This window comes from Pteronotus mesoamericanus, unplaced genomic scaffold (genome assembly GCF_021234165.1).
Source record: "Pteronotus mesoamericanus isolate MK-2021 breed Mesoamerican mustached bat unplaced genomic scaffold, CSHL_Meso_final scaffold_507, whole genome shotgun sequence".
Classification (NCBI taxonomy): Eukaryota; Metazoa; Chordata; class Mammalia; order Chiroptera; family Mormoopidae; genus Pteronotus; species Pteronotus mesoamericanus.
The window spans coordinates 11,602,199-11,628,386 of NW_026555319.1; the positions used below are offsets into that span (position 1 = coordinate 11,602,199).

The window sequence follows — 26,188 nt, forward strand, 5'->3', positions numbered from 1 at the left end:
TCTGCTCCATTTTTTTTTTCTTCCTGGGAATCCCTGAATGACTTTTGGGGCGGATCTGAGAGTCTCTGGTGGGTTTCTGGGTACTTTTCAGGCTTGGAGTTTGAGAAACTTAGGGAAGATTCCTTTTTTTAAGGCTGTGTGTGCGGCGGCCGGGGGGCGGGGGGCCGGATCGGTTTTCCGACAAGGGCGTGTGGCATTTCTGACGGCATTTCCAGGGCGGGAGCCACGCGGGGATTATTCCTTTTGCGAGTGGGAATTTGGCTCCCCCAGAGAAGCGTGCACCACACATCGAGCTCTCCTTTTATTATGATTATGATATTTTTATTTTCAAAGTGATCAAAACTGAACTGCGGTTGAAAACATTAGGCTTGGCAGGGAATCGCGTTTTTCTGATTTCTATTTTGCGAGTCCACAATGTCCCAGCCTTGACATTTAGATTCTAGAGTCTTCCTTTGCCCTTCCCCCCCCTGAATCCGAAAGAACCTGGAATTTCATTCCTTTCTCTCCATTCACTTCGAAGACCCTGTAGAACTGGCCTGGGAAAGTGACCTGTGACACCCAGGAATCCTCTCGTACTTTTTTCTTTCTTCCTTTTTTTTCTTTGCTTTTTTCTTTTCTCGGCGTACTGCTGGTTGTTTGAGCTGGTCCTCCCGAACTGTGGGAAAGCTGAGGGCTGCTGCCCTGTCCACGCCGGTGCTCACGGCAGCTTTGTTTCCTGCTTGTCTTCTCTCCAAGGAGATGATAGAAAGTGACATCTCATCCATGTCCGGAATTATTCGAAACTCGGGGCAACGCTGCCACCCCGCTCCCCAGGAGTACAGGTGAGAGCGTCAGCAATGACAAACGACGGTTTGGGGATTGTTTCAAGTGTATACGTTCTGCGCGAGGTCTATGAAAACTACCATTACGTTAAATTCGGTGACTTTGTAGGAGCGCTAGGGAGTCTCAGTCTCAAAGCTGGGCTCTCTGAGGGTGTCCGGCTGGGGGCCTGGGGCAGTGGGGCCACGAAACGTCTGTAGTCTTTTGTCCTTTCCAAGAGAAGTCCTGTCCTGAGTTAGCGACTGGGCACCCTGGTGAATGTTACGATAACAAAAGCAGCTATTGCTTCCCCTCCGGGGCCCCAGCAGCATTCCAGGAAATGTCCCCCGAAAGCTGGGGGGTGGCTTCCGCACTCCCTGGGTGAACTCCTGGGCTCTGGGCCCAGCTGTTCGGCTTTGAGCAAGCCCTGTGCCCCCTCCGGGCCTCGTTCCCTTGTCAGTTAAATGATGCTCTTGAGTGAAACGGTCTTAAGGTCCCTTCTAGGTCTCACGTATTTAAAGAATAAATTAGAGAGAGACCGAGGCCAAAAGAAATGACTTCTTGATACAGAATGATGTGAAATGCAAGTGGGTGGGTGGGTGGGACTTCACCTTTTGTCTTCCAACCTCAGACCTAGAAAGGCCCTGAGGTGGGCCAGTTAGCCCAGCCCCCTTCTTTTACTGCTGGGGAAACTGAGGCTAAGAGAGAAGGGGCTTGGTCCAGGTTACACAGCAAATGGGAGGGGTCAGAAGGAAAAAGGAAGGATTTGGAGTCCCCTCCCCGCCTACCCCACCTTGAGCTGTGGGAGGGCCTGACATGTCCCCAGCCCCACTCCCATGGCAAGCGCCATGTCCATGGATGAGTAGGGTAGAGGGGACAGCCCCAGTGATGGAGTGGGGACAGGACAGGGGGGAGACTGCAGACCCCCGTGAGAGGGAGGCTGCCTTCTGAGACCCCAGGAGGCACAAACTCCAACACACGTTTGCCGAGAACCTGCTGTGTGTGCAGCTGGGACCCCAGATGTGGGCCTGCACAAGGCAATTTGTGCGCCCCTACTGTATGCCAGCCCCTCACCTCCACCTGGGAGGTGGCTCTGATGAGTTCTGTTGTACAGGTGGGGAAACTGAGGCTCAGGGAAGTGAAACGTCTCCTCCCGAGATCATACAAAAGGCAGGGCGGGGACAGCCTAAGGGCTCAGTGCTTGGGCTCTGCTGTCGGCCAGGATCCCAGCTGCTCTGGCTCTGGGGGGCTCTCTGAGCCTCAGTTTCCTCATCCATTAAGTGGGGATAGAAATGGCACCTGCCACATGGCGATGTTATGAAGATTAAGTAACAATTTCTGCCTCTGCTACTTGCCAGCTGTTGGGCCCTGGGAAGGCAGATGTCTGGCCTTTCTTATTCACGGGGGATCAGGGCTGTTCTTGTGTTAAACGGCCAGCATATCCAGGAGGCAGAATATCATCATCCTAGTCATCATCACTTGTGGTTTCTTAACTCTTTATGTCCTGCCTGACCTGTGCCACAACCACCCATGAGTGGCACTATTGCGCCTGGTTGGCAGATGAGGAAACCAAGCCTCAACCAGGTTAAATGGCTTCACAAGAATGTGCAGCTATAGGCGTGGGTACGGCGAGGATTTGAACCTGAGGCGACTGCACCCAGAGAGTATTGTCGCTGCCACCCTGCCCCCGCCCCACTGGTGAAGAGCTCAGGCACTGGAACAGAGTTAAGTTGCCCTACCACCTCCCAGCTGTGCCACCCCGCCCAAGTCGCTGCCCCTCTCTCTTCCTCAGTTTCCCCATCTGTGCAAAGCAGCAGTGAGAGAACCCAGTTCGCAGGCTGTTGGGAGGCCTCTGAGCCTCCATTTGGAAAAAGGGTTTAGCCGGGCCTGGGACAGAGCACGTGGAGGAGGTTTTATGCTCATACAGCAAATCCCACGTCCCCTGCAACCAATCCCACTTTTCCTGCCTGCATCACAGCGCTGGAGAAGTTTCGGGGCTTCTCCTCCCCACCCCTCGCCTCCGGGAACCACTCGGGCTGCTGGTCCAGCCGGGCTCCAGCCCCCACGCGGCCCTCGCCGCGGCCGCCTGTCCCTCCATCCCCAGGGGCCGAGCTTGGCCGTTAACTTTCAATGACTGTGTTCGGGGAGGTGGGGGCGTGGGCAGCAGCTGGAGGAGGCTGCCCTGTCCCCAGGGGGCTGTCAGGAGTCAGTGGCTGGGTCCAGACAGCAAATTGGCAGCAGTCTCCCCGCCCGCAGTGCGGGGGCGGCGGGGGGCCGGGGGCCAGGGGGTGGGGCGACCCTGACCTCCGGCAACGGCAAAGGCAAACAGTGCGCGCTCAACGTGAGCTGTTAGCTGCTTTCCTCTTGTGTCAAAGGCTCAGAGGCAAGTCCATTCTTGGAAGTGCTGAGAACGAGCGTTATTAAGCACCTACTGTGTGCCAGGCACCTGCTGAGCTCAGCAGGTGCGCCATCCCATTTCACCTCTATGGCAACAGCCGTGAGGGCCCCAGTTTATAGACAAGGGTGCAGCAGCCAAGAGCCAGGCCTTGCCCGGAGGCACGTGTGCAGGAAGCGCAGACTGCAGATTCTAACCACCTGCCTCAACTTCAGGAATTTATGCTAGGGGTCAAGTCCCGTAACCTCCTTTTATAGAGTGGGAAACTGAGTCCCAGAGAGGCGGGAGCAGGCTGGCTCCTGGCTCCTCGGATCCTCCCCGCCTCCCAGAGCCACGCAGCTCAGTGCTTCTCCTCACGACCCTTGTGCCAGACCCTCCGTCCCTCCTCTAAGAAATTAAGCGGCCTTGGGCAAAACCCCTTCTCCTCTCTGGACGGTGGTCTTCTCACCTGTGAGCCACAGCGCGGGACACCCGGTAGATAATGTATTCACTGGGGGGATGGACGGCTGGGTGACTAGCACGTGAGATGTAACACGTCCACGGAAATGCAGGGGCTATATGCTCAAATGATGACAAAGCCCTCTCATGTGGACCAGGACAGGCAGACACTGCCTGCCTTCCCTCCAAGCCTCCCCCTGAGCTGTGCGTGGGGATGGCTGCACCCCCACGTCAGCGTGGCTCCGCCCTTCAGTTGTAACCTCCTTGCAGGGGGTGTGGGGGCTCCATCTGTCAGGGATGGGGACCGTCCCAACTTCCTTACAATCCTTCGCCCTCATGGTGCCAGAACAGCCCCTCTGCCACACTGCGGGCTGGGGAGAGGGGCAGGCTTTCTGAGCTCTGGCCCCACTTCCGCGTCTTGTGGCTCCACCCCCAGACAGACAGACACACACACACACACAGAGTCCTAAACCAAGTTCTAGAAAGGGAAGATCCTCTTTTCCAAATTCCAGTAGAATCACTTCACATCATGCTCACCCTTGGCCCAGCTGGGCATTTCTGAGCTTGCTAAATTGCTTTTGATTTTCTTTGTCCTGGAAACGGTTACAAAAGATACATCAGCCAAATAAACACCTCCATGAAATGCTTAATCCCTTTTGTGTGAAGGGTGGATTAACAACAAGAACAGTTTGTGGGGATGTAACAGTTTCTTGCCAACCACATCTGGAGAAGGCAGGTGAGACTTCCTCTTGTAACATCAGTGGAGGTGACCTCCCAGGGAGGGCCAGACGTGTTGCTGCTCTGCTGGGGTGGCTATCTGACCCCCCTGTGACTGTGCAAGGCAAGGGGAGAGAGCGCAGTGGGAAGGAAGAATGAACCAGTGTGAGCACCTGCTGTATGCTTGGTACTGTCTTACAGTTTGTCTGCCCTCTGCCGCCGTAATCATCATTATTAATCCATTCTACAGATGGGGAGACTGAGGTGCAGAGGGGTGAAGTGACTTGCCCAGGGTCCGATGGGATTCAAACCCCAAACAACAGTTCCTTCCACTGCTCAATGGCTATATCAACTTTAAGGAACCCCAAGATCTGCAGGGTTCAGTGCGGTCTCCAGACTTCAGCTCTGTGGGCAGATGCCCACAGACACTGTAATCCATCCACAAATATGCGTGGCCCTGTGCAGGCCCCTGCCGAGCTCCTTGGCAGGCACATCGTCGCATCTCACCTCTGCAAATAGGGTAGTGGCCGTGGTGTCCAGTTCATCATGAGTGGACAAGTATTTGTCACACAAAAGAATAGAAGTCTGGATTGGTCGCTCTGAGTCTGCATCCAGGTGTAAGGCAAAGTTATCCCTGTCTTCCAGGAGTAAAATTAACAGATGATCTTGGGAGTCAGTGCTTCGTGTGGACACTGATAGAACAAATCATTCCAGGGGATGAGAGACTGGGAGATGCGGGACTGGTCTGGGAGGGCTTCCTGGAGGCAGTGGTATCTAAGTGCGGCAGCAAATGGAAAGAGATTGGGGAATGCAAGATATATTGGAGCTGGGGTGGGGGACCCTTCTTCCCTTTTCCACTCCAGCAGGTGTATAATACATGCCCACAGGGCTGCCAGGCCTTGCTCTGGGTGCTGAATGAAATGGAAGGCCTCCCATCCTTGCCCTCCTGGAGTGAAAGAGAGGAGACAGGTATAAATGAACAGCTCATTGCAGCGTGAAGGACCACCAGGGCTGGGGGATGGCCAGGATGAGCCTCTCAGAGGAGGGGACATTTAAGCTGAGACCAGAAGCATGAGAAAAAGCCAGCCAGGAATGAGTATATGGAACAGAGTTTCAGGCAGAAGGAACAGACAGCTTGTGCACAGAGAACTCAGAATGTTTGAGGAATTAAAAGATAAACAGGTTCCTAGAGCAGAGGGGATGGGAAGGAGGTAGCCAAGGGCCAGGCCATGGCAAGGAGCCAGGCTCTTACTCCCTTGATTGATTTTAAGGGCAGAGCCAGGTTCTGATGTCCCTGTTGAAAGGCCACGCTGGCTGCTAGGTATTTCACAAATGCTCCTCTAGCACTTGAGTCAAACACTGCACCCCCCCACCCCCACCATTAGGAGCGGAGCCAGGCCTGGAATCCAGGTCTCCCTGGGCTCACCCCTCTAGTGCCTACTCCCCTGGCCTATCTTCCATCCCCGGGGCAACATGACTGAGCAAGGACATTGTTAATTAACATCAGGTTGGTATCCCAGTCAGTGTAGGAGGGCAGCCATGGATTCCAGTGGTGTCTCACTTCGCCCAGGGCCACCACAGGGTCTCCTGACCATGGCTCTGTCTCCTTGGCAGCATCTAGAAGATTATTCTAAAACTAGTGTGATTATGGCTAGCCCTTCTTGCTCACGGCTTGACTTATTTCAGCCAAACTGGCAGAATAAGGAGTCTCCAGGGTATGTGGTTGAAACCCCAGCTCCTTTGCTGGCTGAGGGGCAACCTTCCCCCTCTCTGGGCCTCAGCGACCCCACCTGCCAAATGGGTATGAGAAGGAGCGCCCCCGCCAGGCCGTCGGGAGATGAAGACGGTGCAGAACTAGGAGGACGGGCAGGAGGGTGGCGTGCCACGGGCTGGTTCTCCCTCCTCTGCGTTCCCAGGTCAGTTAGAAAATGACCTTCCTGGAGAGAAGGAGTTTTGTCTCCTTCCCAGAATAGGGCTTGGCAAGAGCAGAGGTTCGGGAAATATTTGTGGAATGAAGCAGATGCTTTCTGAGCGTCGCACACCATGCCGGTGGCCATCCCCGTGGAGGCCACTTGATGCTGAGCCCCTCCTCTTCGGAGAATGTTTGCAAGAATGTAAACCTCTAGCATGCAATGCACATTGACGAGCTGGGCACCAGCCAGCATGGTCTCATTCAGTCCTTAAAGCCAGCACCCCATGAGATGGCCTAGGCGTTGGCACCCCATTTTACAGAGGATCAAGCTGAGGTTCAGGAGGCAGATGACGGCAGACAAGGCTCACAGCTACTAAGTGGCTGCATGGGGTTCAAACCCAGACCTGGCCCACCCCAGAGCCCACGCTCCTGACCCCTGCGCCGAAATGCCACAGAGAGCGCATTGTGTGGGGGGGGGTGACCTGGGCGCCCCAGCTGCAGTGAGCTCAGCAGGTCACGTGGCGGAGGGTCTGGGCCTTCTCATGAGCCTGGAACCTTCTGAGCAAAACTCGCAAGGGCACATAGGAAGCGTGCGTGGTGATAAGCGCATGGGAAGCACTGGGAGAGGGCGGCTGGGTTATGACACGGGTGAGGGTGTCGTTCCGGTGTTGGTTTTCCATCTTGCTCCCACCCAGGTTCTGCACCCACCCCCCACGCCGGGTACTCCATGCCCCGACCCTTTCAGAATGGCCTGTACCCTTAAGCTTCCCCCCGTTTTCCGGCAGACATGGGCGGCCCGCTTCTACAGCCCCCACCTGGGGCAGCCCTGCAGGCGGTGGGTCCCGGTGGCAGCCCCACAAAGATGGATGGCGCTCAACCCCTTGCGTTCTGGATGGGGAAACTGAGTCTTGGAGAGGGTGGGCAGGGGGGAGGCGCTGCGGCAGGGACCTGCGGCCGCTGCGAGGAGGCAGCTGCAGAAGCACGTTCACCTGGCTCGACCTCACCTTTCCTGTCTGTGAAGGGGGTGGTGATGCCCTCTAGGGGTGTGTGTGCGCGCGTGTGTAAGGAAAAGGTGGGTGAGCTTCGAAAAGAAAGAAGCACCCCCCCACCCCAGTGTGCAGCCATGGGAGAGCCATGGGAGAACCACTGAATTCAGGAGGAGACGCGGGAGCGCCCGATATGTCTTTTTCTTTTCTTTTTGCCCCAAAAGCTCTCCATGCACTGATGAGGACCTGCTCTGTTGGTGACAAATCCTCCAGTTAAGTTTGAGAAAGCTGCACTGGCAGGGGTTGAAACCCTGAACTAATAGCTTAACCTGGTTTTTTCAGCAAAAGACTAGATGCCAAATTTAGCGTAGGTGCCATTATTGTTCCCGTTTTACACATGGAGCAACTGAGGCCTGAGAAAGCAAGTTACCTGCCCCAGGTCGCACAGCCCGGAGGCGTTCAGGCTGGCCTGCCTTGGGGTTCGCGCCTGCGCCCACCCGCTGTGCCGCTCTGCCTCCTGGAGCCCAGAGCCAGTGGCGCCCTGACGTGGCCACCGCTGCCCTGTTGACGGAAGCTGAGGCCTGGGGAGGGAAAGGAGCTTGCCCAGGAGGACAAAGCTTTGGAAGTGCCATTAGGGGGTTTACCTGCGCCGGGCTGCCATCAGCTCCAGTGCCTTTGTGTGACAAGGGACCTTGGCGACCGTTTGGGCTCATGGTTCACCCAGCGGGGCCTGACAGGCCCCTTGGCTCCTGCTTGGATGCTCTGGGGACAGGGCACCCACTGCTTTGTGCATCTTCTCAGCGCACAGCCCCAGTTTTACAGGGCCCTTCCCTGCGCCTTCTGCCCTGCCGGGGTGGGCGAGGGGCCTTTTATAAGGAAACGCAGTAAAATCAGAAGAGCAAGAAATCAGCTCCTGAAATTTCCCAACCTAAATCAGATGTATACTTGTTACAAGGCGATGCAGACACACCACAGGATTTTTTCCATAAAGACTGAAAAGAACTTTCTAGAGCACAGCCACCTAGCAGAACTTCCGGCACCGCCCACTGTGGCAGCCACGGGCCATGCGGGGCCACAGAGCACGTGACCTGTGGCTGGTGCGATGCAGAGACTGAGCCTCTCATTTTAATTACTTTAAATTTAAATAGCCACACATGACTTGTGGCTACCTACTGGCTGGCGCAGTACTAGGATTTTCTAGAACTTGGAGAGCACCTATCTGCAACCATCCCTTGTCAGGCAGCGGAGAAGGAGATGGGGCTGTAACTGACCCCGTGTCCGGCTGGGGCGTCCTAGACACGCCTGCTTCCACCCGGCCTCCATGGCTCCCTCCGGCACACGGGAAGGCAGCGACGATAGCAAGAGCTGCCCGGTCAGGCCCTTGTGAGTTTGACATGAGACCAAACATGTAACCCACTTGAGCCCAGGGCTGGCCACACGCCCGGGGCTCGCCCACCCCCAGCTTTGTGCACAGGCTTTCACCCCATCTGACCCTGAGGAGGAGGGGGGCAGGGCACCTGGAAGGCTTGCGACTGTTTGCTCTGAGCGTGAGGACTTCCTGAGCACCTGCTGTGTGCCCAGCCCTGGGTGGGGCTCTGGGGCACGGCTCCTCCCTCAGGGGGTGCTTCAGCATCAGGGGTCCTGGGCCACCTGCACCCAGAGGGGTCTCTGCCCCATCCTGGCCTCCTCCCTGCCAGACCTGGGGGGCCCTGGGACCTGGGGGTGCAGCGCGTGTCCACCTGGGGGCGTTAGCTGTGCTGAGAAGGTGGTGCTTTGTGTCTGACTAGGGTGTTCCACGGGGCTCAGAGAAATGGGGGCTGAGGTCGGGGGACAGTAAGGGTGCAGGGAGAGGGGATGGAAGTCGCCCTCAGCGAGGGAGCGGGAGGTGCAGAGACGAGGGGAAGGCCCCGGGGGAGTGGAGGCGGGGGTGCGGTCAGGTTGGGCCCCGCCTGGGGCCTGCAGTGCACCTGGGGCTGCAGGGCCGGTCATGTGGTGTTAGAGCGCGGGGCCACCTGAGCAGGTGGGGCCACAGCCCCAGTCACAGAGGAATCAGATGGGGTGCGGGACGCATTAAATGCAGCTACTGGCCTCCTGCCAAGGAGGCCCGACTCGGTGGCTCTGGGCAGCCTGGCGGGGGGACGCAGGACATGCGGTATGTGCGATGGAGGTGGGTCTGGGAGGCGGAGAGGCCCCGGGTGCCCATCAGAGGAGAGGTGTTTACGGAGAGCCTGCTGCGGGGCTTTGCCTCCATCGTTGTTACCCCCATTCTACAGATGAGGAAGCTGAGGCTCAGGAAGGGTCGGAAGCACATTTAACGTCTCCAAACAGGAAGAGTAGGGTCATGACTTCGTCTCAGGGACCCCCAGGCCCAGAGACAGAAAGAGAGGGAGACGAACATGTATAAACACGCAGAGACACACTCACAAGGACTTAAACCAAGGTCTGCCCAGTCAGAGCCTGAGCTGTGCCCAAGCCCCTGCCCCACCCCCCAGAGCTGCTGGGAGGCAATAAAATATAGCTTCCCAGGCCTCACAGCCCTGGTGCGGGACTCCAGAGTCTGGGCCAGCCCTCGGACCCTGCACGGGACTGGCTCCTGGGGAGGGCTGGCTCCCACGGGCCTGGCCGAGAGCCCCAGGCTCGGGGTCAGGCGTCGCCTGGGAGGACGTCCGCATCTCCGCCAGGGGTGCTGTGGGAACACCCCGGGACTGGAGCAGACAGACCCGGTTTGAGTCCTGCTCGCAAGTTTGCTTTTACCGGTCTGGCCTCAGCTTTTCCAGCTGTAAAGTGGGGCTGCATACTCCCTGTGCCTCCCCTGAGGCTGTCACAAGAGCTCAAGGCGACAGGACAGCTCTGTGAGCACTGGAGTGCTAACCATGACGGCCCTTGTCAGTCCATGCTTGTGTTGGTGGCCTGGGGTCACGCAAGCAGACATTTAAGTAGCACCACTGTGGGCGGGACATGGTAGGCCGGCCCTCGGTGAAGCAAGAGGCAGGGCAAGGCCAGGGAGGTGCCAGACAGGGCTCAGTGGCGCCGGGGAGCAGTCAGGATGCAGGGGCTGCCCCGAGCTTGGGGTCTGGGTGGCAAAGGCCACCCAGAGGAGGTCCCTGGGCTGGGAGGTGCCCACATGGGAGCCAGGAGCTCCAGCGCTGTTCCTTTGCTGAACTATGAAAGTGGGAACACACCGCTTCCCTTCTCCGGGCCTCAGTTTCCCCATGGGTACAATGAAGGGCGAGGTCAGGCTGCGTTGGGTCGGCTGCTCCTCACGTGCGTGTTGGGAGGGGGAGGGGGTGAAGCAGCGGGGAGCCGGTGAAGCCACAAATAGCGAGAAAAAAGTCAGGACAGCACCAAGTATTCAGCCCCTGCCGCGAGTCAGCCGCGCGCCACGCTGTCACTTCCGTGACCCTCGCTCTGTGGGAAATGGGCTCAGCATCCCGGGATGGCTCAGGGCCTCAGCTTCTCTGTCTGTAAAATGGGGTTAGTGTGTGGCCCAGGATCTGGCATATAACGGGAGCTCAGTAAAAGCCACCAGTGGCGGCGGCAGCAGGGACAGGAGTATGGGACCCCAGAGCCCAAACCTCCCAAGTTCTTCCAATCCCCTGAGGGCTTGACTAAGGTTATCGTTAACATTAATGCTGATACAAATATCTACACCTAAGTCAGACACTGTTCCAAGTGCTTGCCCTGCAATAACACCTTTAATCCTCATGACGCTCTATGAGATAGGAACTACCTTTGTTCCCATTTCGCAGATGAGAAACTGAGGCTCAGAGAGGCTAAGTCAGCGGCCCAAGGGCACACAGGGAAGTGGAGACCAGGATTAGAGCCCAGAGCCCACGCTCTTAACCACCATGGCACAGCCTGTACGATTCCCGGCTGCCAGACGTTCTGTTCCACCTGGTTTGTTCACAAGTCACCCCACCACCATTTGGGGCTCTGGTGGGGGCCTCACCTCCACTCCCACGAGTGGCCCCAGCACCGGGCCGAGGGGTGGGGGCAGCAGGTGCGACAGCAGGTTGCTGAGCAGGAGCGGGGCTCGAACTGCCAGGTGCTGGGAGGCTGGCTGGCCTTGGAGTGGGAGGGGTGGGGGGCCAGACAGGCGTTCCCGACAGCGGGTGGCACATGGGGCTCTCCTCATCCGTCCACGGTCTCCACGGGCCCGAGGGGACAGATGGCATCGCCCGGGTCTGGGCCATGGCTGTCACTTGGCCACATGAGTTACAAGCCGGCGGAAGGGACGGCAGCCGGGGCGGGGCGGGGGGTGCTGCAGAAACAATTGCATTGAGACCCCAGGACAATGGGGGCCACGTGCCATGGGGGCAACAGTCGTTTGTCACACAATGGGCCGCAGCCTGGACCAACTGCTGCTGTGGACACGGGCCGGCTGAGTTTTCAAATCGCTTCCAGGCCCTGTTTTCCCGCAAGGCAGCCAATCGCCTGGGCAGCGGGGTGGTCACCTGACGCCAGCTTGGTGGGCTGAGGGCCCCGCCGCGACAAGTGAGCAGCAGTGGCCATGGCAACGCTAATTGTGGCCCTAAAACACAAGGAAAGAGAGAGCAGGAGAGATGGGGAGAAGAGGGGGAAGAAAGAAAGGGAGAGAGAGGAGGGAGAACCCCGGGTTGAGGGGCCCCAATGGCGGGAGGGGAGAGGTGAATGCCCTTCTGGGGCCCCCGAGCGCAAGCGCAAAGCCAGAGGCTGTGTTTCTTCTCTTTCCCTCTCCCCCTCTCAGCTCTCCAAGGCCCCAAGGCACCTGTTTTTAAAAGTTGGAGCTTAGAATTTGGACCACGGGCCTCAGGGCAGCAAACCCAACAGCCCCGGGTGGAGGGGGCGGTGGCAGGCGAGGTGGGGTGCAGTGTGGGCACTGGGCCGGTTGGCAGCCCCCTTATAACCTGGACGAGATGCTGTTGGGGGCCCAGTGCTCTCGCAGATCGGGGCACCTGCCTGGCACCCTCCGTGGGCAGCCTTTTTCCTTCCATGGAAAGTGATGTTTGCTCGTGAATCTGTTCAGCGTGGGGGGCACGACCCTGCATGGAGCCTCCAGGGGCCGCCTGGGCTTGCAGTGAAGAGCCTGGGCTTCAGGCCACGTGGCCTGGGTTCCAGCCCCGCCACCTCCTGTTCCGTGCGGCGGCCGTGGGCCAGGGGCTCGGTGCTCTGAGCGCAGTTTCCCTGTCTGTGAAGGGGGCATATGGGTGTCCCCTCCCTCTCAGGGTGGCTCGGGGGATCGAATGGGACTGTGCTTTCTGGGCACTGCGCCCAGTGCCTCAGTTTCCCCATCTGTGAAGCGGGAGTAATACTAATACTTACCTTATGGGTCAACTGGGAATGTTAAATGGGTTAATACCTCTTATATGGTGCTTGGCACATAGTAAGTGTTCAACAAACATCAGTGTTTGTTATTTTGGGGTAGGGGCTAAGGAACATATGTTTAAAGAGTGAATGAAGGGATGATTTGAGGAAGAGTGGTCTGGCTGTTAAAGAGGGGACCCTGGGGCCGGGAGGGGCGGATCGGAGAGTCAGGGTGGCTGGGGAGGGGAGGGGCTAAGGGGGCGACTCCAGAGGTAGGGGAGACCCCTGGAGCCAGCCTGAGCTCCCCACCCCTCCCGAGCCCCTGCCCCTCCCGCAGGCTCCTGGCCACCACCAGCGATGAAGACCTTCCCGGGGACCTGCAATCACTGTCGTGGCTCACGGCTGTGGACGTGCCTCGGCTACAGCAGATGGCGAGTGGCCGCATGGACCTGGGCAGCCCCAGTGCGCCCCACCCACACCCAGGTAGGCTCAGGGGCAAGGTGGGACAGCGTGAGGGTGGGCCTGGGCGGGGCGATACCCAGGAATGCCACCCAGCCACTGTGCGGCCGTGGCCAGGTCACTCTCCCTGGGCCTGTCCCTACCGCTGTCGGAGGCGACTAATCCTGTCTTCTTCAGAGGGATGTGGTTCATTCTTTTGCTCACCGCTATGTGCCAGACCCCCTCAGGTTTCAGTGGAAAATAGGCAGAGCCACCCCTACCAGTGGCCACTCCTGCAAACTATGTCCCGCAGGTCCAGTGCAGCCTGCAGCCTCTTTTCATACAACCTTTATGTTAAGAATGGTGCTTACATTTTTCAAATGTTGTTAAAAAAAAAAAAAAGACGACGACGACAAAAACGATATGGCCGGCAAAGTCTAAAATATTTGCTACCTGACCCCTTAGAGAAGTTGACTGACCTGTCCATCTAGAGATTAAGAAACGGAGAGCACTAAGCACCGGCCCTAACCCCCACCCAGGAGGTGCCCTCAATAAATGACAGCTGGGTGCACTTATAGTGAGTGGATTAAATGCCTGAGACACAGAAAGTGCTGAACAAAAACAATCAACAAAAGCAATCATCCCAGTACACTGAAAGTGTTAATAGTTGAAAAATGAACATTTAGGAGTATTTCTTTCAAGGACAAATTGTTCTTGGCCAAAATATCTGTAGCAAAGGTCAGCAAACTTTTTCCAAAAAGGACCAGGTAGCAAATATTTTAGAATCTATAGGTCATACGGCCATTGCAGTTCAAAACCAGCCACTGACAATATGTCAATAATTGGGCTTTGCTTGACTGCAGGTGGCTGGTGCAGTGCAAATCTGTGATAGATTAGCAATGTCTGCACAGGCCCAGCCTAGGACGGGGGTGCACACCTGCTACTCCTGAGCTGACCCTCAGCAGAGGAGCAGGGCTTGGCAAAGGGGTGAGGAGGCATGAAAGCACGTGGACCTAAACCTAGAGGCGCTGGGGAACCGAGGCACGCTTTGGAGGGAGAAAAATGAGCAATGAATTGATGTTTTAGCTTCATGAAGGACAGAAACCAAGGTATTAATTGTATTAGTACCATGATTATTATTTGTGACTCATATTTACTAAGATATTGCCACATGCTCAGCAACGTGCTAAGCATTTTATAGACATTGTTTCATTTAACCCTCACAACAGCTCTATAGGTAGGTAATGTCAGTAGCCCTATTGTATGGTTGGGGAAACTGAGGCTGGTCCAAGGTTGCAGAGCCAGTAGGAGCCCATTTTTCACAACGACACCCGAAGGAAGCGACCTGCCAGGCCCCTGCTGCGTGCCTGGCCCCCGCGGTGTGGCCGCGCTCCGTGCTCCGGAGGCGCCCACGGCCACAGTTCCTCCAGCTCAGCGGCCTCTCCCGGTTTCCCTCCTGCAGGCTCCTTGGCTGGGGTGGCAGACCTCCACGCGGGAGCCACCCCAGGCCCCCTGCTTCACGGCCCTGCTGGCATGGCCCCCCCAGGCGTGCTGGGCCTGGGCCCCCTGGCCGGCCACCGAGCCAGCGTAAGTGCTGCTGCATGGGGCGGGGAGAGACGGGGGTGGGGGGGGGCCTGTGAGTCTGGCAACTCTTCTGTCCCCCTGACCCTTTGTCTCCTCCTCTCTCTGCCCCAGCAGATGAACCAGTTCCCTGTGGGGGGCCAGCCCCCCTCCAGCCTGCAGGACCCCCCGCAGATGTACCCCCCAGCTCCTCAAGCACGGTTCCCACTCCTCCCAGGCGCCCAGCAGGTACCAGGGACTCAGAGGCAGGCACCCCTGACTGTGGCCAGCTGGGGACCCCTCTGAGCCTCGGTTTCCCTACCCGGGACATGGGGATACCATTCTCCACTGAGTCCCTGAGTCCATGGCCTGGGTCCCTCCTTCGGTTCTCCCTGAAGCCCTGCTGCGAGAGGAGACAACGCCGTCTCCCGGGGTTGCGAACCCCACGTCTCATCTGCTTCTCTAGGTTGGGGTGGGGGCGGGGTGACTGTGAGTGACTTACGCTCTCTCTCACCTTCTCTCTCTCTGCTACCTGTGCCCCGTCCCTGCCTGTGGCAAGGGCCCTCCTGTGGGCCTGTATGGCTCCCCGTTTGGGGCACGACCTCCCTACCCCCAGCCCCGCATGGCTGTGCACTCAGCTCAAGAACTGCACCCCAAACACTACCCCAAGCCCATCTACTCATACAGGTGAGGTCCAGGGTGGGCCGGGCCGAGGGGCTTGAGGAGGAGCGGGGTGAAGGATGCCTTCAGAGCGTCTCGGACGGCGAGATACGGTGGCCCAGACTCCCAAAGGGGAGGTTGGGGGACTGGGGAACCCCCAGGTGGGATATGTTCTCAGGAAGGACCATCATGTGGGCAGTCCCCCCCACCCCCCGAGATGAGAATCCACTGCGGAGCTGAGCTCAGGGCTACACAAGCTGTGTGGCCTTGGGGGAGTGGCTTGGCCTCTCTGAGCTTCAGTTCCCTCTGATGTCTGAAGTCATCAAAATAATAGCATTGTGTGCCTCACAAGATATGGGGTGGGATGGGGGGGGCCTGGTAAACAGCCTAGTTAAAGTCTAAAGGCCCATAGACTTTATTAATTAATTTATTAATTAAGGAGAAAGGGGTAAAGAAAGGAAAAGATGAGGTTTCTCGAATTGACACCAACAGCTGAGCTCAGGGTCAAGGAAAAGGGCAAGGGCCTGGGAAGACGTAGGGCCATGAAGAGGTATCTATAGTTAACCCTGTATGAATGCAGGGGCTGGTACCAGTAGAGGCAAGCAGGGCAGGCTTCCAGGCAGAGGCCACCTTGGCCTGTCAGCCTGAGATGCCTCCTTCATGGCTGGTGTGCCCACCCTTTGCCTCCAGCTGTCTGATCGCCATGGCCCTGAAGAACAGCAAGACTGGCAGCCTGCCTGTGAGCGAGATCTACAGCTTCATGAAGGAGCACTTCCCCTACTTCAAGGTGAGGGACCACAGCCCTGGGTAGGGGTGCTAGGGCTGCTCTGACCGCTCCCGAACACTGCCAGACCCAGAAGCCTCGCCAGGCCGGACTGAGCCACCCTTTCAGGCCCCTGGCTATGCCTGCAGGCCTGGCAGGAAGGATGCTTGCATGTGTGCACTCACAGACATGGGCCAAAAAGTCCAGGAAGAGAAGGGGGTTTTGAGCTGGGCTCTGATGAATGAAGAGGAGCTCACTAGGCATCCCAGGGGCAAAGGGGTCCACCTAGTTATTCAGCACAGACTCGATGAAAGGTAACAATGATGCGAAACACAGACCTGGTGAGAGCCTTTGCCTCTTGAGCCTGTTTCCTCACGTGGAGGATGGAGGAGGATAAGGCCCAGCTGGCGCAGTTAGTGAGGATTCTGCACGTAAAGGGCCTGCAGCTCCTGGCACGTGATTGGCCGTCAGCAATGTTATCCTTGTTGGCATCAAAGTTGGCAGCAAAGGAGCAGGAGGTCAGAGGGTACTAAGCTGTGGGGTCCCTAGCCTGGACGGTGTCCTTAGCAGAAATGTTGTAGCATAGGGGTGTGCATGTGCGTGGCGGGGAAGGGCAGCGGGGCAGGGCGGGGGTGGGGATAGAGGAGAGTGAATAGGGTAGGGTATGAGGTACATTACAGTCTCTAGTTACCTAACAATAAAGTAAAAGCATTTAAAAAGATTTGGCATTTAATACACTTGACTAGTTATTCATGTATTAGCATCATCTCGCTCACTTGCTTCCTACATGGGAGAGAAACAGTGGAAAACCCAGCAGCTCTGGGTCTTGTTCTCATGTAGTAACCAAAGGCGGGAGTTGAACTGTAGCGGTCCCTTTAATCAGGGCAGAGGCCCTCCAGTTTGCCACAGGCCCTGCCACTCTCTCTCGTCTTCCCAACTCAAGGCTGAGTGTCGGACACCGTCATCTGACCCCTGCTGCCTCTAGGCCTGAGTTTGGGATCCCCCCGCCGGAGGGGAAGGAGGGGTTTACAGGGAGGTCTCAGGAGGGCTCTCCCGTGCGCTCCTGTCTCCCCACAGACGGCGCCCGATGGCTGGAAGAACTCAGTGCGGCACAACCTGTCCCTGAACAAGTGCTTTGAGAAGGTGGAGAACAAGATGAGCGGGTCCTCGCGCAAGGGCTGCCTGTGGGCCCTCAACCTGGCGCGCATCGACAAGATGGAGGAGGAGATGCACAAGTGGAAGAGGAAGGACCTCGCTGCCATCCACCGGAGCATGGCTAACCCTGGTGAGGCCTGGGCCCCGCACTCACACCCCCGCCCCCCACCCGGACCCCCGCACCAGACAGACGGGCGCCTGGTGAACTTCTCCCCCTCCCCCTGTGAGGCACACTGGCCCCGCCTCTGCTCCCCAGTGGCTGGTCAGCGGAGACGCCTGGTCAGAAGCGTGAAGGGCTGTTGGAATCTCACTAGGCAATCCCTAGATTCTCGCTCAGAAAGGCTGAATTAAACAACCGCGGGAGAATGTGGCTGTCTCCCCTTCCTAACACATTGGCACAGATTTACAAAATAACCACAGCCAGTGTGGGCTAGGATGTGGAGAAACAGGCGCCTGCACCGACAATGGATAGGAAGGTGAGGTGTTCAGCTCTTCCAGGGCAGACCAAGAGCTCCAAGCCCCGCACGCCGTACCCATTTACTGGTCTGGTTGGTCTCCTTCTGGTGATGTAGGCTGAAGAAACCAAAGACAGGTAGGTATGTGTGTATATAAACACACACCTATGTACATATCCACACTCATTTATATGTATCGTATGTACGTGTACACACAACACCTGTATAACTATATCTAAATGCAAAGAGAGGGTGAGAGAGACTGGAATATACCAAAATCTCTACTGTGAATGGAGTAAAGATTTCGATATATGACATATATATATCTTTACTGATAAATTTTAGATTCTTCATGTTTCTGTATTTTCCAAATATTTACCCTGTTTGTGAATTACTTTTATATTAGAAAAAATATTGCATCTGCATTTTTAAAAATTAACGGATATAAAGGGGAGGATAGGAAAGGGGAGGCCAAGCCCACCCAGCCTTGGGAAGGTCTGTCCTGGTCCCGTGGCTCTGGTCCTGCTTGGGGTGTGGCTGTGGGGGGGGTGGGGCTCAGAGACGAGAATGGGGTGCGGAGCACAGCAGGATCCAGCGATTCCCGCCCCACCGAGAGCTCTGGCATCTGGCTTGAGACCCAGGGCCCCCCCCCCCCCGACACACTTACAGTGTGACACCTTGGGCAGGCCACTTCAACTCCTAGATTCTAAGTGTTCTTGTTTCTAAAATGGGTGCAACCCAGATGGATCTTGGGACCCTCATGGTCTGGGCTCAAAATGTGTTGCAGTCACAAGCCAACAACCAAAGATAAGTGAAGGGTAACTTCAGTCTCGTTTATATCCAACAGCAGGAAGGAGGATCCAGCTGAACCCACAGCAATACTTCCTACCGTCTCTTTAGTAGCAGGGAGTGGCTAGGGCCCTGTGTGTGTTAATTTTGTCCTGGCCTCACGGGATTTGTAACCCCTGCCTTCGCTCCCTCTTGCAGGGCTGTTAGGAGGTTCAAGTGAAGTCCTCGAGTTGCAGGACTATCCTATACGGCCCTGTCCCCGCGAGAGGAGCCCACGTTGTTACCCGCGGCTCCCCTCATTCCTCAGAGTTCCTATGCGGCTTGGGGTTTGTTGCGTTTCCACAGTAACCCTGTACGGTCTGTGCTGCCATCTCTTAGAGGAAGAGGCTGGGGTTCACAGAGGCCAAAAGGCAAAGTCACACAAGTGACAATGCTGGGACCTGAACCCTGAAACTGTCCAGTGACCTCTCAGTGACCTCTCTCGCTTGCCTGCAGAGGAGCTGGACAAGCTGATCTCAGACCGGCCTGAGAGCTGCCGACGCCCTGGCAAACCGGGGGAGCCCGAGGCCCATGGCTGCCTGGCCGCCTCCCAGCTGCCTCCCCAGCCGCTGATGACCCTGTCCCTGCAGTCAGTCCCCCTGCACCACCAGGCCCAGCCGCGGGCTCAGCTGGCCCCAGACTCTCCTGCCCCGGCCCAGACCCCGCCCCTGCACGCCCTGCCGGACCTGAGCCCTGGCCCCCTCCCCCACCCCGCCTTGGGAAGGGCTCCTGTGGACTTCGTCAACATCAGCACCGACATGAATGCCGAGGTGGACGCCCTGGACCCCAGCATCATGGACTTTGCTCTGCAGGGTGAGGCCGGAGGGCTGGGTGATGGAACAGAAGCCGGGGGTGGGGAGGCTGGGGGGCCAGGAAGACAGGGGAAGGCCATCTGCGTTTACCTCCGGCTCATTCCTCCAACGAACACCTCCCAACCACCTAGAAACAGCAAATTACATCAAGCATTCAATGAGCACTCACTGTATACCAGGCCCCTGGCCAAGCATTTCACAGGCAGTGTCGCGCCTCTTCCTGCAACAGTCCTGTGAGGACGCCGCTGTGTCCTGTCCCCGTTCCGCCAAAGAGGAAACTGGGGCAAAGAGAAGGCCAAGGGTCACCTGGCTAGTAAGTGGCTGAGCCAGGAGTTCAACCCACGTCCATCTGACACCAAACGTAACTGCTTCCACTTGCGTGTGCCAGCCTCGCGCCAGGTCACACTGACCCGCTCTCCCTGGCACATGGTCATCCTTGCTGCCTGGGAACAAACGAATGAACGAGGGAAGTTCGGGTTTCAGTGGAGGCTCGTGCTTCATCCATTCACTAACTCGGGCGCACCTACTACGTGCAGGCCAATAGCCTCTGCCCCCAAGGCATGTCTAGGGAGGAAAACGGATAAGTTAGTGGGTTAGTCAGTCGGCAAGTTAGTAAGCGGGTTACAGCTGTGAAATGGGTACGTTTGAACCTCCCTGCTCCTCCCCGTGAATAATCGTGTTGTTAACTGTAATGGAGAAAGGAAAACTGTTGTTTGGCCTCTGGTCTGACCACAACGGTGCCACTTAATGAGGGTCACGTGCTTTCCACACATGCCCTAGTTGAAGCGTTGGGGGTGGGTTCTCAGATCGCTCCACTTTATTCCGGGAGCCCGAGGCTCTGAGATGGAAGTGACGTCCCCAAGGACCCAGGGGGAGGGGGAGGGCTGGGGCTGGACCTCTGCCTCCTCTAAGCTGTTCTCCTGCAACATGCGACTTTTTTTTTTCCTAATTTTATTTGTTAACTTTATTTTTATTGTTGACACTATCACAGAGGTCCCCACTTAGCCCCCCTTGCCCACCTCCACCCAGGCCCCGCCCCGCAACATGAGACTTGAAATCCCACACGTGGTCTTGGCCTCCTCCCAAAGTGGGGATTCGCACTCGGGTCTGATTGACATGAAGCCAGCTCACCTACGTGCTTTTGTCTTTGAAAGGGAACCTCTGGGAGGAGATGAAGGACGAGGGCTTCAGCCTGGACACGCTGGGGGCCTTCGGGGACTCCCCCCTGGGCTGCGAGCTGGGGGCCTCGGGCCTGACCGCCGTCTCTGGCAGCAGCGATCAGTCCTTCCCAGACTTGCAGGTGACGGGTCTGTACACCGCGTACCCGACCCCGGACAGTGTGGCCGCGTCAGCCGCCACCTCCTCCTCTCAGTACCTGGGGGCCCCAGGGAACAAGCCCATAGCCCTGCTTTGAGCCGACAGCCTCCACGGGAAGCCTGTGGGGCCTCCCAGGTCAGAAAAAGAGAGGACAGCGGACAAGCATCCTGACCTCCCCCGGGACCTGAGACGTGAGGCCTCCAGCCCGCCTCCCTGCTGGGCTCCCCTCCACGGCCTGCAGCCCTCTTGGGGATGCGTTGGCACTCCCTGGAAACACCCTGGGGGGAGGGGAGGCCCTTTAATTTATTCTCCTTGGAGGAAACATCTGCCTTAGCCTCTAGGGACAGGCCTGAGGCCCAGAGCACAGCTGGCACCCATCTAGCTTCTCCTGCACTGGGGCAGGCTGACCTCTGACATGGGTACCTGGCCCACCGGCCTCCAGGCCGCCCCTGCTGTGGTCCGTTAGAAGTGCACAGAGCAGATCCCCAGGCCATGCCGGCCACACTGACCCTGTATACTTTTATTTATATTTATTGGAGCCCAACCAACCAACCTCTTCAAATCCAACCTGCAGTCCCTGGAACAAGACTTGCTGGTCCATCCCTGCATCCCAACAATCCTAATGCCAAAATCATCCGTGAATCACGTTTCCGGCTGACTTTTCTCCCTTTGCAGCCCTGGGCTGCTTTCTAGAACAAGCAAGCACTTTTGGTACTGCAAAGCACCCTGTTTTTTAAAGTTAGGGACCAGATAGTTTTTTAGCTGCTCAGTCATAATTCAAATTTCTCCCTGTATGGACCTAAGACGGGAGGGGCCCTAGTTGTGGGTCCCACGGGCTTTCTAAGGGCAAACCAGATGGATTGAGGAAAGGCGAAGGGGCTCTTGCGCTGGAATTTAAGACTCCCCTGTGGAAAGAAAGCAAACCGAACCACGTAAAGCGTGACCCATGCCGTGCGTAGCGGCTGATGAAGCTGCAGCGCAGAGTGTTTGTCGGCACTTGTTGCCTACTTCATTGTCCTGTGGCCGTTTTGATGTTTGTTTTTCTTTTGTTGCCAATTACTGACTTTCCAAGTGGCAGGCTCTGCAGACAGTTGGGTCGGAGGGGAGCCAGGTGAGAGGACCAGAGAAGAGAGAAAGTGATTGGGGATCTTCCAGCTGAGCGGGGACAAACAGCAGCAGCTTGTCCCCCTGGATGTGTCTAAGAGTTCCTGTGTGTGAGCAGTCCCCAACCCTAGAGCCAGAACTTTCCGATTGATCAGCAGGTCCACCAGCCACCTGGAAGACATGGTGTTCAGCCCCGTGTTGAAGAACCATCTTTAAGTTCTTTTGAGTTCTGGAACTTTCTGCCGAGCATCGCTCTCTTTAAACACAGCCCAGGGCTGCCCGTCTGACCAGCACCACTCAGCTGCTTTATGTGCCAGGACCCCCAATAAGTTAAGATGTTTGAGCTGTTCCTGCAGACCCCGTGTTCGGGTGACGCTGAGCTCTGTAAGCGTAGTGTTGAGTAACTGTCTTCTGTCAATAAAGGCTGAACAGCAGCTCTGTGGCTCCAAGGGTGGGGGTGGTAGTGGGGAGACGGGGGCAGGGGCAGGACAACAACATCACCCCTCACCGGCCAGACCCTATGTACAGAGAGGAAAACTGAAGCCCAGAGAGGCGACGCCACAGCCACGTGGAATCTAGGCCTTCTGATGCGAGGTTCCCATTCCACCCGAAACTGGGAGGAGTTTGCCATTATCAATAAAATTAGCACGGCTGCCATTTACTGTCCCTCAGGCATGATCTCAGGCAGGGCTGTGACTCCCCTTCACTGCTCAGAAAGCGGATGCTCAGAGAGGTTGGTAGGACGTCCACTCCGGGCCAACGGAGGAGGCAGGACTGAGTTCCTGGTGCCAGGCTGCAGGGCCGGAGCTCGGCGGCACGTGGGGCCAGAGAAGGTGGCGGGTGTGAGCTGCTGTGCCCGTTACCGCGCCAGGCCCCACGCCAGCCGCGGGCGTGAATTTGCTCATTCGGTCCATGTTACAGCCCTCACAGGTGCATCATTAGTCGGTGCTCCCATTTGCAAATGAAGGAACTGAGGCTCAGAGGCAATCGGCACGTGACTTACCACCTGAGATAACAGCAAAAGGCTGTAGTAATTAGGAGTCTAACTCTGAAGTGTGCCCAGGCAGCGGCTGTATCCTCCCTACGAGTGACAATTGGCAAATAAGAAAGGGGACGGGGTGATGGGGCCAGGGGTGGTGGTAGGAAGGGCTGCAGGGACCCCTGTGGAAGCCAAGCAGCAGGCGGGGAGGGGAACCTGCGGCCACCCCGGGCCACCTTTCTCTGCACCCCTTCTCCGTGTGGCTCCAGGACGGCCCTGGGACCCAGGCCCAGCCGAAGGGGACATCGCAGCCTCCAGCTGTCCCAGTGATTGGTTGGGGTTAGGGGGCAAGTGACCCAGCCGTGTGTGTCACAACCAGTGAGCACCAGCTGAGGGCCTTTGCAGAGGTGATGGGACGGGGGCACCCTCCTGGGGCGCTGTCCTGGGAGGGTCATGTCTGAGTGACGGTCCCCAGGTGAGGAGGGCTGGGGAGCCCCCCGCGGGTCTGATGTCCACTCCTCACCCAGGCTAGTGGGGCCAGGCACGCGTGGTCAAGGCAGCCAAGCCGAGGTCACAGAGTCGCAAGCAGGTACCACGCTGACACCGGAAGCAAGTGTGAAGGAGGGACGGGGGGGCAGGGAACAAGGCTTCGTGGAGGTTCTCTCTGGAGCTGAGCAACAAACAGGCGACAAACACAAACTGCCACCACGTGAGCACCTGCCACATGCTGCAGCATCTCCGTGAAACGGCACGGCAGCCCCCCCAGTCGTGGGGTGGTCCCACTCCCCAGATGAGAACAATGAGGCTCAGAGAGGGTGGTCGTACAGCTTTTCTTCCCCCTCCAGGAGAAACCATCCACATTCTAACAATAACCATGACACCGGCGAACGTGTATGGGGGGCTACTCCAGGCCACACGCACGGTCACACGTGGATCCCCTATTCCTCCTCCTCCCCACGAGGGGAGGCTCTTCGTAAGCCCTGAGGCGGGCAGGCTCACCCCCCACCCCCAGATCCTAACCCCCATAGCCTGCGGCCATGTTAGGCAAAGGGGACTTAGGGCAGCGGGTGGAATTAAGTGTGCCGTTAGCTGCCCCGAAGACAGGGGGAGTATTCTGGATCCTCCAGGTACACCCAATGTACCCACAGGATCCTTACAGGTAAAGGAAGGAGGCCGCAGGGTCAGTGTTGGCTGTGAAAGTGGAATGGGCCTCTAGAAGTTGGAAAAAGAAAACAAAAACAAAGAATCCTCCCTCAGGGCTTCCAAAGAGATCACAGCCTGCCGGCCCCAACTGGGGCCCAGCGAGCCCCACTTTTGACTTCTGACCTCCAAAACTGCAGAAAAATGAACGTGTTGTTTTTAAGCCACTAAGTTCATGACGGCCGCTACAGGAAACAAACACATTTGCTCTCTTTACAGAAGAGGAAGGGGAGGCTCAGAGTGGCCGAGCTTACCTGTGATTAGGGGGCCGTAGAGACGGAAGTCCAACCACGCTGCTTCCACAGAGTCGGAGTCTCAGGGCCGCAGCTGGGCAGGGGCGCACCTGCCTGCCCCCTGCTGAGTAGGGGAACCACACCTCTGAGGGTGGGCGGGGTGGGAGGTGGGGGTGCCGAGCCCAGGCAGCTGCCTGGGCCTACGTGGGCTCATTAACAGAGGTTTGGGGAAATGGGAGAAAGATATGGTCAAAAGCAGAGTGTGAGGCCCTGGGGCCAGGGATGGCCACCTCTGAGGGATCCTCGGTGCCCAACCTCAACCCCAGGAGTTGCCGCCCCCGCATCTGGAAGTGGCAGGACAAACATCAAAATTAAGGATGGAAAGGTGGAGAACTTCCTGGGAGGCGAGGCAGGCCTGGCAGCTGGGCAGGAGGAGCGGGGTGGGCCAGGGAAACGGAGACAGAGAATTCAGGAATGGCAAGGCTGCTGATGGAATCTGTATATCCCGCCTACGATGTTTAAGGGATGCAAATAAAGATTCAGTGACTTTTGAGTTGAAGTTACTTATAGACCCCAGCGATTAGGATGGTTACTATTGGGTTGGCCAAAAAGTCCCTTACACTTTGTGGAGGTTAGTTGTCTTTAATGTCATTTGAAACCATTTTGTTAGATTGTATTGGGTCATATCAGCGTGCATTTAGCAAAAACATCAAAACTGGTGAATTTTTGTGCAGCCATTTAACAGTGAAGTAGAAGAAGATATGCAACATTTTTGGCGTATTATGCTTTATTACTTCAAAAAAGGTAAAAATGCCACTGAAACGCAAAGACAATCTGTGCACCGTACAGAGAAGGTGCTGTGACTGATCGAATGTGTCAAAAGTGGTTTGTGAAGTTTCTTGGTACTGCTGACATTTTGTCCAAGTAATTCTTTGCTGCGGGGCTGTGTTATGCACGGGAAGATGGTTAGCAGCAGCCCTGGCCTCTACCCACTAGAAGCCAGTAGTGGGAGAGAGCTGACAGACTCAAAATATCCAAGGCAATAGTTATTGGTGAAAATAAAAAATGTGTCTTTTATTTTATGGAGAAAAACCATACAGACTTTTTGGCCAACCCAATATTCAAGAGAAAAAGCCCATTAAGCAAGTGTTGGTGAAGCTGTGGAGAAATCAGAACGCTGTGCGCTGTTGGTGGGAACACAAAGTGGCGCAGGTGTGGTGGAAAACAGTATGAAGGCTCCTCGGAAAAATTAGATAGAATCATCATATGATCCAGCGATTCTACCTCTGGGTGTAAAGCCAAAAGATGTGAAAACAGAGACTTGAACGAGTATTTGTACATCCACGTTCATAGCAGCATTAGTCACAACAGCAGCTCAAATGTCCATCAATCAGTAAATGGCTAAATAACATGTGGTCGATCCACATAATGGAATATTATTCAGCCTGGAAAAGGAAATTCGGACACATGCTATAACAGGGACGCACCTTGAGGTCACTGTGCTAAGTGAAATAAGCCTGTTACAAAAGGACCAATTCGTACATGAGGTAATTAGTTAACTTCATGGAGACAGAAAGGAGACGGTGGTGGTCAGGCCTGGAGGGAAGGGGGAAATGAGTTAGTGTTTAACAGGCATGGAGTTTCAAGTTAAGATGGATAAAATGTTCTGGAGACACGGGGTGGTGATGGTTAAAGAACAATGAATGTACTCCATGCCACTGAACTTCAAAACGGTAAATATTGTTATGCACATTCTACCACAAGAAAAAATGAAAACATCACTGCTGGGCTCTCAGCCTGCGCTTCCTGCACACCACATTGCTCAGAGATGAACCGCGTGTGTCAGGGTGTCGCAAAGCAGAGAATGTGTCATGGAGGTGGCGTTTTAGCTCACTGTCCAGCAGGGAGCCCCTCTCTACCGGTAGACTGCTGCCCAAACTTCACCCTCGACTCAGCAGCCAGGAGGATCTAGGGACCCCTGGGTAAATATTTTACTTACAAATCAGTTTTGCATATCACACAAAAGGGGGAGCACGGGGCTCCCCAATGTGGCAGGAAGGTGGTCAGGGGAGGCTGCCCAGAGGAAGCCCCGTTTGAGTTGGGTTTTGAGGGATGAGGAGGAGTCAGCCAGGCTAAGACCAAGCGGAGAGAAACA

At 56.5% G+C, this 26,188-nt stretch overlaps 1 protein-coding gene across 1 annotated transcript; it reads left to right on the forward strand.

Annotated features, from left to right (window-relative positions):
* Window positions 1-738: 738 nt before the first annotated feature.
* Window positions 739-20,614, forward strand: FOXN4 (forkhead box N4). The gene is made up of 9 exons (XM_054594054.1): window positions 739-821; window positions 12,867-13,012; window positions 14,430-14,554; window positions 14,666-14,776; window positions 15,087-15,214; window positions 15,878-15,974; window positions 17,028-17,235; window positions 18,845-19,201; window positions 20,355-20,614. The coding sequence occupies exons 1-9, from the start codon at window positions 739-741 to the stop codon at window positions 20,612-20,614; spliced, it is 1,515 nt and encodes a 504-aa protein (XP_054450029.1).
* The last annotated feature ends 5,574 nt before the right edge of the window (window positions 20,615-26,188 follow it).

Coding starts and splice junctions, on each gene's coding strand:
- FOXN4 (XM_054594054.1), top strand. CDS start 739: ATGATAGAAAGTGACATCTCATCCATGTCCGGAATTATTCGAAACTCG. Junction 13,013..14,429: donor TGCGCCCCACCCACACCCAG/GTAGGCTCAGGG, acceptor TCCCTCCTGCAG/GCTCCTTGGCTGGGGTGGCA. Junction 17,236..18,844: donor CCGGAGCATGGCTAACCCTG/GTGAGGCCTGGG, acceptor GCTTGCCTGCAG/AGGAGCTGGACAAGCTGATC.